This window comes from Pelobates fuscus, chromosome 12 (genome assembly GCF_036172605.1).
Source record: "Pelobates fuscus isolate aPelFus1 chromosome 12, aPelFus1.pri, whole genome shotgun sequence".
NCBI lineage: Eukaryota > Metazoa > Chordata > Amphibia > Anura > Pelobatidae > Pelobates > Pelobates fuscus.
Genome location: NC_086328.1, coordinates 71,268,423 through 71,283,453, shown reverse-complemented (window position 1 = coordinate 71,283,453; position 15,031 = coordinate 71,268,423). Strand labels below are relative to the sequence as shown.

The window sequence follows — 15,031 nt, the reverse complement described above, 5'->3', positions numbered from 1 at the left end:
TTCTTCTTCACTGAGTGTCTCGACCCCTCCAGTCACTCAGCACAGGAAGAGCATCGGAAGCCCGATGCTCTGCAGTACACTGCCGGGCGCCACTTGGGGTTCTCAACACAAAGTAAAATCAGTTCATCATTAAACACAAATTCAGTTTTGTTTTTTCTTGCTATAAACAGTTCATGTCTTAGCTGTTACAGCATACTGCCGGTCCCAAGTGTGACCAAAAATATAACTCCCTTTGGTTATGATCTTTGTAGGTGCTGTATGTTATGGAGCTAATGCAGAATCAGGATGATGGAAAGGCTTCCTTCACATCCATTTCAGAGTTCCTGCTCACTCATCCTGTGTTGAGTTTCGGCATTCAAGATGTTAGTCGCTGTCGTCTGCGTCATACAGAGGTTCTCCCTTCAGAAGAAGAAAATGACAGTATCAATGCAGGTTAGAAGAAAAAAAAAGTTTTTACAGAGTAATTCACGAAAGTGACCATTAAGAGTGAATTTCAAATTTAAGACCAAAGTGAAAACATGATCTAAGTAAACTATGCTTCCACTTTGGATTGTGTGGCCTTAAATTTTAAATTCACCAAAGTGGCCATTCTCAAGGTCCAATAGGTCATACCAGTTTGAGTTTTATTTTGTTTATTTGTAGTTTAGCACAAAAATGGCAATGTAGGTTCCACATTGAGTGTTTAATTACATAATGAAAATAGCATTTATTTTAAGAATAAAAAAAATTCACATTTAACACTATATCTACAAAGTACTTTGCAAACAAAGCACATGATTCAGGTTTCCTGATGTCATGAAGATGAATGTGTAAAATGTATTTGACATAATTCTAATAAATATCAATAATTTGATATGCAATAATGTAAATAAAGCAGTGAACAAAAATGTTTAGGTCAACAACAAAGAAAACTAAAAATAAAACTAAATATAATTGTATATATGGGCAGCTGTACACCACAGACGAGCGACTAAGATACAAAGAGTAAAATATAAAAATAAAGTGCAAGCGCTCCCAGTAACACAGTATGTTCATAAGGTAATAGTTCAGGAAAATATTTATTGGTATAGTAATTTTTTTTAAATATAATGATATAAAGTGTAATATAGTATAGTATCTAAAAACACACTGCTGCTCAAAATAAATAAAAACACTTGAACCACAGATACAGATTAAACATCCAAGGTTCTAATGCCGTGAAAGCAACTAGGACCAGAATGTAATAATAAAGGGTATAACCAATCCGAAGTAAAAATAGAAAAATGCCACAAGAAAAACAAGATAAAAAATGTATATACCCAGATATAAATAGTGACATCCAATGCCATAGATAAATATATCTTATAGAGATAGATCAGTAACCCTGATTCTATATATGTTGGAACATATGTTATAATCATATAAATGACAAAAAAATATATAAATAAAAATCAGGGGGTTAATATAGAATTGGTATCAATTAGATGAAAACATTAAACATATTCGTTAAAAAAATAAATGTCATAATATAATTTAAAATATTTTAAAAAGTGGAAGGGATTGTGTAGATAGTATATAAAATTATGATTGAAATTCAGTTGGGGAGATGATGAAAAAGAAGGGGTTGGGATGTAACATATTTATGCCTTAGGAGAGGTACAGTGGAATTGGCAAAACAAAGTGCAATTTTATCATGCTTACTGGTGCTCCCCTACTGGCCTCCTACCCCACTAGGATTTGCAGTCTGAAAAACTGCAATAATTACATTGCAGGACTAAGACTGCCTCTAGCTGCTGTCAATCAGACAGCTATTAGAGGCACTTCCTGCTTGCTAGATGACTTTTGGTCGCCTGATGCTGGGGAAGAAAGGGTTTTCTTTGTATTCCTTACACTATAGAATCCATTTAGTTTTTAGTGTTGTTTGTTTTTTTAATCCCCACCCCTTGTTCACACTATGCTCACTCCCTTCCCTCCTCATGTCAGAGAGTGCACATGCGCTTAGAGCTAGGTGAGATTGTTTCAGTAAAATGCTTTTCTATGAGAAATATCAAGTGTAGCTCAAAAAAACTTCATATATACTTCATTTGGGCCAGGTAGTGAATTGATTAAGTTTTTGAGGTATGCTAAGAACGTTACTAATTTTTGAGGTATGCTAAGAACGTTACTAATTAAGGAAAAGTGATTTCACCACAAATGTTGAATTAAAGTCAGTGCTCCCAGGATGCAACAACCTTTTTAAAAGTTTGGAATTTCATATGTTCTTCTGCTGCCTTTTTTTTCTTTCTTTTTCATGCAATTTTTTAATGTGTCCTTGCAGAGGAGTCAATGGAGCCTGAAACCGATGAGTCAGCAAGCGGTGTGCTTATAAAACTGTTCTGTGTACACACTAAGTAAGTACATATCTATCATTAACATTTGATATTTTTATTTCTCTGACAAACAATATAATAAACAGGGTAATTCACTAGAGTGAGAATTCAAAATTAAGTTAAAATTTAAGTCGAAATGGAAATTGAAAAAAATGTGTCCTATGGTATCGTATCTGGCACCAAGACATTAGCAGCAGATTATCTAAATCCTGCACGTTGCAAGTTGGGGGCTCCATTAATTGGACTTGTTGTACCTGATCATCCCACAAATGCTGAATCAGACTGATATCTGGGGAATTTGAAAGCCAAGGCAACACCTTGAACTCTTTGTCATGTTCCTCAAACCATTCCTGAGCAGTTTATGCAGTGTGACAGGGTTCATTATCTTGCTGAAAGAGGTAACTGTCATAAGAGAACACCTTTGCCATGAAGGGGTGCATGTGGTCTGAAACAATCTCTAGGTAAGTGGTAAGCGTCAAAGTAGCATCCACATGAGTGTGGGGATCCAAGGTTTCCCAGTAGAACATTGCCCAGAGCATAATACTGCCTCTACCAGCCTGCCTTTTTTCCATAGTACATCCTGCTGCCATCTCCTTCCCAGGTAAACAACATACACACATCCAGCCACCCACTTATCCACTTGATCTAAAAGAAAACATGATTCAGCAGACCAGTCAACCTTCTTCCTTTGCTCCATGGGCCAGTTCTGATGCTCACATCCTCTTTTTAAGGCACTTTAAACAATGGACAGGGGTCATCATGGGGACTCATACAGCCCCATACACAGCAAACTGTGATACACTATGTGTCCTGACACCTTTCTGTCATGGTTAGCATTAAAGGGACACTCACTCCTCATGTGTTCCGTAACTTACAGCCAAAAAGGGACTGATTTCTAGTGATTTTGGAAGCCGGGGTGGGGGGCAGAGCCAGCTGTACACCAGAGTGGTCTCACTCCTCATGTGTTCCGTAACTTACAGCCAAAAAGGGACTGATTTCTGGTGATTTTGGAAGCCAGGTGGAGCTAAGACCAACACTACTGGCCGCAAAAGCAAAAAACCTAGGGCAGATAAAGGCCCCTAAGGCCGAGATATCAGATTTAGAGGGCCAAAACCCGGTCACCGTGACCCTACTCAAGAGCATGTTCGCTGAGCAGCGCTCCAACATCTCGGCAGACATGGCCCGCATCAAAGAAGTCATAGAGAATGCAGCAAAACAGGTTTGCCATATTAGAGGCCTCAACCAATGCACATGAAACTAGGCTTAACACAGTGGAAAGAAAGCTGAAAGACCTATAGCAACAACAAATACAAACAGCAAGCAGAGTGGAGGCATTGGAGAAACACAGGCGTAAATACAACCTAAAGATCCAGGGTGTATCCGGGTCAATGAGTATTGACGACTTACCTAACTTTCAGACGGCTCATGTCAGCCTATATGCCACCAAAGCAAGCTAAAATGGTGAAGCTGGAAGGTATGTTGAGGATACCCAAATCAGCGGGTGCACCTCCTGGTGCTACACAAGATCTCATTATTCGCTTTCAGTCGAAAGAAAAGGCCCAGTTCCAGGCAGCAGTGAGAGACAAAAGGCTGATTACTTTTGAGGGCACCACCTTACACATGTTCCCAGACCTAACCAGAAACACGTTGCTCTGGAGACGATCCCTGAGACCTCTACTGTAAACACTGTAAACACTATGTGCGAACCACATTACCCACAGATCGGGCCTAACAAGAGCCATTCTATTTACCTCCCAGGGAATCCATCGAAAGGCTGAAACATACCATACCAGGAGTGCCCTTGGCACAGTCGGGACAGACCTGGCCTGTTTGGATCCAGCGACATTTCGGAACTTTACACCACGGTCCTCAACTACCGCGCCACCTACTTAGGCTATCACTTGAAGACAAGGGAGACGTTTGGAGAAGCTACAGAATCCCCGATGATACAAACCTCCAGACATCCCGAGATTCCTGAGATTCACCCGAACATCATATAAATCCCTCAGCGTTACATGTTTGTTTTTACATTGTTTTTATTATTTTTCTTTACTGCTACTAGACACGGTTTCAACACAACCGTTCCTGATCAATGCTTCACATAGTGATCACACATATACACCTCCAGGGGGTACCGAACTCAAGAATATGGACCAGGGGCTAGCAATTATATAGCCACTGTACTGCACTGCACCTCCTGCCACACTGGAATGCACGACCACAAATCAGGATTACTGCTTGTGGGCACCCTTAAGGAAGCAAAGTTTACCCCCCACTTCCACCCCACCCCCATTATGCATCTACCAGGACACTAAGATAACGTTCCCTTAGAAGGGGTAGAGTACTATGCAGGAGCCCTACCAAGCCTGACATTCTGTTCCGAGTGGACCGACTCTTGGACTCCTGTACTCTACCATACCACTGGCCAGCACGCATTTATACTTCTGCTTAAACACAAAAACCTCATTCCGTAATCCTCTCTATGGCAAGGCTTACACTAACTTAAGTAAAACAGCCTCACGCAGGGTTCATATCTAGTGTTGTTTAACCTCATTTGCTGTTATAAGAATAAAAAAAAAAAAAAAAAAAATCAATTAAACCAAATCTGCCTAACTCTGAATTAACTATAGACAGAATACACAGACTCCTAAAACCGGACAAAATTCCAAAAGATGTCCCTAAAGACGTTATGGCACGGATTCACTTTTACCACATAAAAGAAGGATTTTTAACAGAATTAATAAATTACCTCTGAAATTTCATGACATCAAAGTTTTTCAGGACTTCCCATACTATTAAAAACAACACAAGGAATCTCAGCAATTTACCTCTGAACTGTGCAAACGTAACATCTGCTATCGTTGGGGATTCCCGTTAAAACTTATGTTCCGCATCAATAGGTAAAATTACATTATCACCTCACCAGAGGAAGGATTAGAAATATTACATACACTAACTCCACAAAATCCAGAATCTCCACCAACTAGAGTACGATCAACTCCGCAGCCACCAAGAAAAAAGCGAAGAAAATAATCTACAACACAATGAAAATATGTAATATAAAAGGGATTTTCGTTTGTTAAATATTATATGTAATTTTTTTTTATGGACATATTACTGTTTTATAATAAATGGTATAAAAGGGAAAAATAGAAGTAGTAATACAATTAATTCTATTTGTTTTATGTTGGATACTATATTTAAAAGTATAAATAATTTATTGTATGTATAAGATATATTAATACTCAATATATAACATATATTACATCCATATATTTCATGTTTGTATTGTATGAAGTTAATGATTTTACATTTAAATACATATATATTTTGTTTTGAATGCTGCAAGTGAAAATCTGTGCTCTTTTTTACGAAATTAAAAAAATACTGAACACAAATATAGATAGATAAAAATGGTGAACATTCAGATCTTGGACTGTAATTCGTATGATTTAACACAAATGCTATTAGACAAATACATGAGAATCTGGTTACTGTTAATGGGTATTCAGTTAGTCGAATGCATGAAAGATAATTGAATGATTTATTAAGGGAAAATTTGTTTTGTTTGGAAGAACAGGCATAGATAGCATTTTCTCCCCCAGTGAAGGATATCCCTTTAAGATTTAATCTTAAAGGGACATGCAACACTTTTCTTTGAACCAGAATGCAAACACTTTTAAACAAATATTCAAACCAAAATAAAGCAAGAAAACTTTGAAAAGCATGTTATAAACCTGTATAAACTTTGTCAGATTGCATTATTGGGTGCAACTCTCCACTGGGGGAGTTACTTCAGCCTGCCCCCCTTACACACCCACCTCCTTTTCAGACCAGTCCACTTACAACAGAAAAAGGGTATCATAGTGCAGTAGCAGGAGAGAAAAACCTAACATCAGAGCCTGCTCTGCATAACACTGATCAGACTCTCTCTCCTCCCCCCCTGTCAGGATGTTACAAGCTGCTAATAAATATGTCAGGCATACTCAATTCACTTTTTCTGCATTTTTTGTGATAGGACACTGATATTTAGATCAGTATCTCCCCTGGAGTGGGATGGAAAGCATATGAAAGATGAAACGGGAAACGTGAAAAAATAACCTGCTTTTTTCAGCCTGTAGAGAGAGGCAACTACCTCTTTCAATGCTAAAGATTTTGATTGAGATAGTGATACATTCCCATTAAAGGAGCAGATGACTTTATCTTGAATATCTTGCACAATTCAATTCCTTACCTTTATGTAGAAATAATGTTGGTTGTAACAGGAACATGGTGAGCTGGTTCGAAATATGGGATCTAGAACTGTCCTGCTACGTCGTCCTTCTACATTGGCATCAGAGTCCACCACCGCATTTCTGCTGATATCCTCTTTTCCTGATAGCTTCTTCAAATATATGCAAATTCTTCCTTGGCTAACATTCTCACAACAATAGTAATAGAGAAGAACTTCAATGACAGAGACACTCTCAGAATACCTTCCAGTTACATTAGTAATTCAAAATGAATCTCCAATTTAAGACCAAAATATTTCTAAATAAGTGAATGACAAAGCCATCCATTTGTGAATCTTTACAAAGATTATTAGTTTTTCGTTAGTTTGTAACAAAACAACTTTAGCTTATTGAAGCAGTTATGGTGTATAGACCCTGCAGTCTCACTGCTTAATTCTCTGCCACTGAGGAGTTAAATCATGTTTGTTTCTGTTTATGCATCCCTAGCCACACTGCTAACGTAGGGGAAAAAAGATTTAATTTTCTTTCATTGCTGATAACTTCTAAAGTGAACACACTGCTATGTCCTGCTGTAATAGACATGAGGCTCGTGCAGGCAATTAACTAAATAAGATACAAATTTCTAAATTACACACACTGCTAAAATCTTTAGACTTCTTTTTCAGTTAGTGTGTAGGGGTATTGTCAGTCACATGTTGAAGTGATTTAACTCCTGCAAGGGCATGATCCATACACCAAAACCACTTTATTAAGCTAGAGTTGTTTTGTTACTTAGTGCCCTTCTAAATGTGTATGGAAAATAATCTGATCCCATATGATGCTATTGATTATTACTTTATTGACCAAAGTCTGACAAGTCTTTTTTCATCATTATTTGATCCTGTAAGGTTTAAGACTGATTTATAATAAATAATATATGTACAGTGTACACAATATGGATGCTATGACATTAAATTCATGTAGGCGAATTGAATTTGAATTTGTACACGTTTTTATTTAATTGTCCTGTTTTGTATGGTTTTACAGGGCCTTACAAGATGTGCAGATATGGTTTCAGCCTCGCCAGAGTCTAGAGCTTGGGGCATCTCTCACTCAAGATTCTCATTCTCAAGACTTTGGTAAGTAAATAAATGGTTTGGTGTAGAAAAGTAATATTTAGATTGGTTAAGGGTACTCATTGGTAGTTTGGTGCCTCAGTAATAAATTATAGTTGTTGTTGATGTGGTTGCTACTGTCTGTGGCTGCGCTCCTTGTGACCTATTCCCATGATACATACATAGTTACATAGCTGAAAAGAGACTTGCGTCCATCAAGTTCAGCCTTCCTCACATATGCTTTTGCTGTTGATCCAAAAGAAGGCAAAAAACCCAGTCTGAAGCGCTTCCAATTTTGCAACAAACTAGGAAAAAATTCCTTCATGACCCCAAAATAGCAGTCAGATGTCTCCTTGGATCAATCAGCTATAACCCCACTAATTAGAAATTATATCCCTGTATGTTTTTGCAAGTATTTATCCAATTGCAGTTTAAACATCTGTATAGACTCTGACAAAACCACCTCTTCAGGCAATGAATTCCATATCCTTATTGCTCTTACTGTAAAAAAAAACTTTTCTTTGCCTTAGATGAAATCTCCTTTCTTCAAGCCTAAATGTGTGACCTCGTGTCCTATGTATAGCCCTGTTAATGAATAGATTTCCAGATAATGGTTTGTACTGGCCCTGAATATATTTGTATAATGTTATCATATCCCCTCTTACATTTTTTAACCTTTCTTCATAACTAAAATGCTCCATTCCTTTTATCAATTTTGTAGCTCGTCTCTGCACTTTTTCTAGTGCCATGATATCTTTCTTTAGAACAGGTGCCCAAAATTGCACAGCATATTCAAGGTGTATACATGGGTATGTCAATTCTATTTAGATTGTTTTAAAAATGTCTCATATTAATGCCCTCTGGGAACCCCACTGGCTACAGTAGCAGGAGTAGTGCCCCCAGGAAGAGTGCTTTTTGGCTCAAAATACAAAGTATGAAGGATATTCTGTCCATTAAAGGTTAAAGAGGCAATATATATATATATATATATATATATTTGTGTTTGGGGCATTCTCCTATGATATAGAATAAGATGGTTGTAGAGATGTAGCTTTAGGAATAGTCGGTTGAGGTGTGCCGAAACCGACGTATGCTATAGGCCGGTAAAAAGTGGGCAAAAAGAGACATATTAATGCAAAACATTATACAGGATCATAGTGCATTTGTTAACCATCAGGTAGACATTTTAATGAAAGCTTCCTAATTCCTGAATCGGCTGTGGTATGTTGCATAAGCCTATGATTCCCAGCGGCCCCGTGTCTTAATGTGTGCGGGGATGTCTTGGCTATAGGCCGTGGAGGCTGCTCCTATCCTAAAGGAGTGCCCTGAGTATTCGCTAGGGTTTAGTTCGAGCCCGGTGAATGAGTAGGTGGACATAGTATCGTGCAGCGACCGTAATGGTTCAGTGGTGCGTATGGTGGCGTGCCCAAGAACGTAACCAGTACCTTAACCGAGGTAAAATAAATAAATATATAATATCTTTAGTGTGCATAAATATGTTGCCTGATTCTATAACTAATTTTATTTATTTTTTTGTATACAGCCATGCCTTCTCAAATGGCAAGCAGTAGTCAAGAAAGACAGCCTTCATCCCAGAATGTACTACATGATTCTCAAGTTGACCTTCGAAGAATTACTACAGACTTCCTTTTGTTTCCAGCAGACACTAAGCCCATTCTGATGACTCCTGATGCTTTCATGACTACCAGTACTTCTTTTCATCAGGTAGCTTCTAAACACATTGTGAGCCATTTACAGATTATTAGCTTTTTATTGCAGCCTCCAGAGTTCCTCTCATAATTGTCTCCACTTTCCATCCTAGTCAGGATATCATCATACTAACATTTTGTCCTAATGCCAAGAACAGCAAAGGGATATTTCTCCATTACCTGGATGTCTAAAGATGCATCCAAATAATTTATTAAATAGGCAAACACCCTTCTAGATTGCTTCTCTAGAGCAATGATAACATAAACAAGTGTGGATCTTTAACCAGTGGGGAATTGCGAAGCAATGGTTTGGCATAAGTCTTTTTTTTTTTTATTGTTTATTTTTCGTACTAGTTTCGTTTCATCAAAAACATATATATCACGAGGTTACAGTATTATAATGTTGACAGGTTTCATACAAAACTTTACGTTTTTCAACAAGAGAAACATGTACACGGATATAGTGAGCACTTTTTCTTATTACAGACAGGTTTGGTAGCATACACAGGGTGGCATTTTATCATCAAGTTTTTAAAACTAGTGCATGCTGTACCCCTGGGATATTCAAGGTGTGGGACGTGAACTATGCTCGTTTTGGTGAGCCAGGTTGGAATCAAATATGTGTGTGTATATATTATATATATATCAGAGTCCATACAGATGTTCAAACAGCTACTAGATGCATACTTGCAAAGACAGAATATTCAAGGATATAATCTTTCAATGTAGGGTAATAACTGCTTGATTCAAGGATAAATCTGACTGCCATTCTGGGGTCAATAAGGAATTTTTTGTCCTAGCTTGTTGCAAAATTGTGCTTCAAACTGGGTTTTTTTTTTGTTTTTTTTTCTCTTTTGGATCAACAGCAAAAAACAGGTGTGAGGAAGGCTGAACTTGATGGACGCAAGTCTCTTTTCAGCTATCTAACTATGTAACTATGTAACTATGTAAAATATATATATATATATATATATATATATACCAGAGCCCTATCAGCTTTGGGTTTGCAATGCTCCACTTGAGAGGGAAGATTCCCACACTGATAGAACTCCACGTCGTGTGCTCACTGGAAACTGGTAGAACTGTGCAATATAGGACAGAGAGAGGCAGGACCTCCAATTGAATAGTATCAAATACAATTTATTAAAAAAACAACGGAATTATTTTGTTTTTGCTTCAATAATTGAGTGTGGGTGGAAATCCTATTTTTATTATAGACCAACTTTCACTATATTTGCTACCTATAGATGTCATGAAGAATACATTCTCATGGAAGAATTACAATATTCTGTTTCATGTAATGTATTGTTTTTGTTACAGATTACATCTTCGCCTGGGGGCAGCTGCATTACCACACTCACATCTGTAACACCAATCAGTATGGTTTCCATGAACGAAACAGTCATGTCCAGGTAAATTCTAAACTGACAAAAGTGGGGGGGGGGAAATACTATTAAAGAGAAAAAATGTCCTTCCTAGGATCGTGAGACACTACAAGTCAAATTTATAGGATGTGGTCCCTTCCAGGTGGTGGAAGCAAGAACACCCAAAAAGCAATGCTTCATATTCTTCCTTTTCCAGCCCCTCCTATATGCCTCCTCAGTTGATATTCTTCTGTCATACAAGAAGGAAGGTAGAAATGGTGAAGCTCTCTTTAGACGAAAGATTTTTTTTATCTTGGACCAGTCTGCAGATAAAGGGTGTTGCTTAGGATTAGGGCTAGACTAACTTCCTGCAAAGGACCCAGACGTTGAACTTGAAGTGTGCGTCCGTTGGCAGGAGCCTTGCAAGGTTCCTAAAATACCCTTCTTGCAACATGGTGTCTTTTGCTGCTTTCCTGGGTCACTGATGCCTGCTTCGGAATTCCAGAGCAGAATGGCCCCTCACAGACAGCTGGTCTGGAGCTGGTGCATATCCTCTGTTGAAGGTGACCAGGAGTGCCTTCAGGTAAGTGGCATATATGTATTTGGATTGTGTATTCCTCCATTACTTTCCCTAGCTGTGCTTTAGTGTGGATTTGGGAAAGGACCCCTATAAGGGGATTGATTTCAGTGCAGGGGCCTTACTGTGTGCCTACTTGATAGTTTGACTGAACTGAGGTCTATATGGCCTGCATTCAAATGAATAAATTTGCATGCTAAAGGATTTTCTACCATTGATCATTGATCCAACCAATTATCAGTAAAATATATGGTGACCATGTTTGTCTTTGTGTGCCTCCCCTGGCTCCATTGGTTGTTAAGCATTCCACGTATACAAGAATTCCTTTAGGATGTTTTATAGAAGGGTGTGGCCACGATTACCATGAAGGGTCAGATTTCATCCCTGTGTGGCCAGCAACTTGTCCTTGGAGGGTGGACTGCTCGACATAGCAATTACGCACACTGGACCTGGACGGTCAGTTTCTTCTGGTGATTTATTTTTTTCCCCTGACAGAAGGGCTTATATTATTATTATTTTTTTTTTTATATTCTTTATTTTTGCTGTGCAAAAGAAAAATACAAGAAGGCATGAGGTGCCCCAAAGGCAGTCCTCAGGCGATCATTTCGTTTGACATTTGAGGCAAATGATTGACTTGCACAAATTTTTATAGGATATACATGTGTAGGTAGTTGTGTCTTAAAAGCTTAGTTAGGAGTGAAACGTGCGCCTGTTATGCAAGCATCTATTATTAAAAGCATGTCATGAAGAGCAGTCGAGTAGATGTCGTTTGTTTGAGTCTGGTGCAATCAGTGGAGTCAGTGCTTTGAGTTTATCACCCCAGGCCATCAGAGACAAGAGCCCCCTGTGAGTGCATAGCAATGAGTGGTCAAGGTTAGTGTTGTGTTGTGTGCCTGTGTAGGACCTCGTGTAGGCATTTTGGTGCTAGCGTGTCCCCCCAAGTTGTGTGCATGTGAGAAGACATGTTTGTTGCATGTGAGTATAGCATAGGTTTTCAGAAGCCAGCGATGCTTCGAGTGGTTGGTATGCAGGTGGTTTGTAGTGCTCTGTTGTTCCATCTTGCAGTGGCAGTTGTTTGTGTGAGTGGGGAAAGCCTGCCCATTGTCCGTTTGAGCTGCAGCTTGTTGTGCTTCTGTTATGGGCTTTTCACTATCTTGCTGTTTATTCTGCTGTGTGGCGTGTGGCTGGTCTTGGGTTGCTGCTGGGCAAGAGGTATTGGTTGGCAGGGTGTTTGAGTGGTTGGGGGGGGGGGCGGTTTGTCTAGGGCTCAGGCCCCAAGGCTGTGAAAAACAGGGTTGGTAGCTTGGCGCATGGTGCCGGTATTTGTGGTGTCTCAATTCGCTGTTAATCTCCCCCACTCCCGTCTGCCTCTTGGAGTAGGTGTCTCTCGAGGAAAACTTACTGCTAGGTGCTTGGCATGTCTGTCCGGCGGGGCTCAGCGGTTTTCGTTGGGCTCCGTGAGTTGACGCCTTCACACACGGCCTCCGCCATTTTAGATTCAGGCTTGGGCCTTCTGGGTACAGCATGGTCTCAGAGTACGGCCTTGGGGTGAGGGGGGGGGTGACCGAGGCCGGGTCCGCGCTAGTGCAGCGTGTCTGTCGGGCATCGGAAAGCAGGATAGCGGAGTGGCGGCCGTCCGCTCCACTCACCCTCAAGAAAGTTCCCGCAAGTTGTAGCTGAGATCTCCCCTCCGGGGGACTAAAACTCAGGGAGCAAGCCTCTCCCCGGTTCCGGAAGCCTTCTTCCATCGAGGGTCGCAGTGATGGGTAAGTTAGGTGGTTAAAATCTAGTTTGGCAGGCTTATAGGGTCTTTGTTTGCGGGAGCTGATCTTCCCTGCGACCGCTCGGCTCGGCGGCCCGGCCCCGCCCCCCCGCTTATATTATTTTGTCTCCCTCCTGCCTTCCATTTTGTCATTTCACAAAAATCACCCAGTTCTTAAGTCTGAATAGTCTTTTTTGTCTTTGGCAGTTTCCTCCACAGATATGAGATTAGGGATTCCTCCTTTTGTTCTTGCCCAGAAATCGTAATTTGAGCAGACTAAGTCCCTTAGGAAATTTTCTTTGTTATTTATGTTTTGGCTCCTGCTTGAGTCAAAAACTTGACGTGTAGCTCTGGCCCTGATCCAGAAGGCTTATGCACTGAATGGCATACTTTTCCTCGACTGGATTACTGCACATTTTATTTGTGAACCTTACTTCATGAGGTTTCTGTAGACCAAATCCGCATGGCAACCTTCTCTCTCTGTTTTACATTTTTGATTTGTTTGTGTCTGTTGACACTTATTTTGTCAGGAAGGTGCCCACGGTTGGTTTTCCCATCTGGTCAAACATCATTACCACTAACCTTGTTTTGTGGTTTTCTCATGTGGGGCTCTACTTGGGTATATGAACCCATATGTTAGACCCATGGGCTCTCACAGCAAGGAAATGAAATATGACACCTGCCAGATTAATTTCCTTCTGGATGGTGAGAGGTTTCAAGGCTCCACCCTTCATTGGATGCTGGTGTCTTGATTTGTGCCTCAACTTTCCTGCTCGCTTTACTTTTTTTTTGTCTCCTCTCCTCTGCTTGGATTTACGTGGAACTAATGATGCATAGAGGAGAGGCTTGAGAAAATGGAATGTGAAGTGTTGCATCTTAGGTGTCTAACACCGCATATGTTAGACTTGAGTTTTTACCATCCGGAAGGAATTGTCAGGTAAGACAGACTTTTTATTTTATTTATAGAAAGTCAAAAATTACTTTTCACTTTGTTTAAATAACCATTTGTATTTGCGGTATATAATTTTTCATCCTTTTAATTTCAGAAGGAAAGAGATTTAAGGTTCTTTTAACTTAAAGGGAAACTCCAGTGCCAGAAAAACTATCCGTTTTTCTGGCACTGGAGGGTCCCTCTCCCTCCCACCCCCCAATCCCCGGTTACTGAAGGGGTGTCCCTTTAACAACGTTGTGTTGAGTTGGCTACAAATATAGTACTAAAATTTTATTTTTGATACTTTCATTTTACTATTGTGGCCTTGGTTTTGTTTGTTGGTTGTAATTTCACCACACCTTAGTATTATGATCTAAAATAACAAGTAAACAATTTGGGGTCGATAAAATTGCAATTTTATTTTCCACTGGATCCAGTAAATTATATATGTATTCACCATGTTAGCACTGTGTATACTAATACTTGTAGGTTTGTCAACAGTTTACAAATGGTAGTTGTACAGTGAAGAACTAAAATAATATCCCCACTATAATAATTTTCCTTTTGGCATTGCATCTGTTTGCTTGGCAGCCAGTGGCTGCCCACGTGTCTGGCTAAGTCTCCGTAAATAATCATTCACTCAAACCTGCCTTGAGTCTAAATGAGTTGCACAGAGAGAGAAAATTACAAGAAAACAGCAAGAGAGAAGGTATTAGTGAAAAATGACAATATCAGCAACAATCCAAGTAGATAAAATCATTAGAGTATTTTCACCATGGTCTTTACAAAACTGGTCTTTGTGGCGGGAAATAGAAGTGATTGAATGCAAAATTTATATTTATAAAGATAAATATAAAATAAAAAAGTGACCTAGGCTTAGTAGTCAAACATCTCTTTGAATCATCCAACAGCTCCAACCCTCAGCACAAGGTATAGGCTTAGGTTAGGTTAGAGTTAGCTTTATCTTGGGGTAAGGAAAGGATTAATGTTGGGTTTCCATTCTCATTTTAAACA

General features: G+C 39.4%; 1 protein-coding gene across 1 annotated transcript in view; it reads left to right on the top strand.

Moving 5' to 3' along the window:
• The window catches only part of EDC4 (enhancer of mRNA decapping 4), a 76,998-nt gene that overhangs the window by 29,448 nt on the left and 32,519 nt on the right, over positions 1–15,031 (top strand). Inside the window, exons 12-16 of the mRNA XM_063438696.1 lie at positions 252–432; positions 2,297–2,369; positions 7,607–7,698; positions 9,218–9,399; positions 10,704–10,795. Coding sequence (XP_063294766.1) covers positions 252–432; positions 2,297–2,369; positions 7,607–7,698; positions 9,218–9,399; positions 10,704–10,795 — 620 coding nt within the window. The remainder of the gene's footprint in view (positions 1–251; positions 433–2,296; positions 2,370–7,606; positions 7,699–9,217; positions 9,400–10,703; positions 10,796–15,031) is intronic.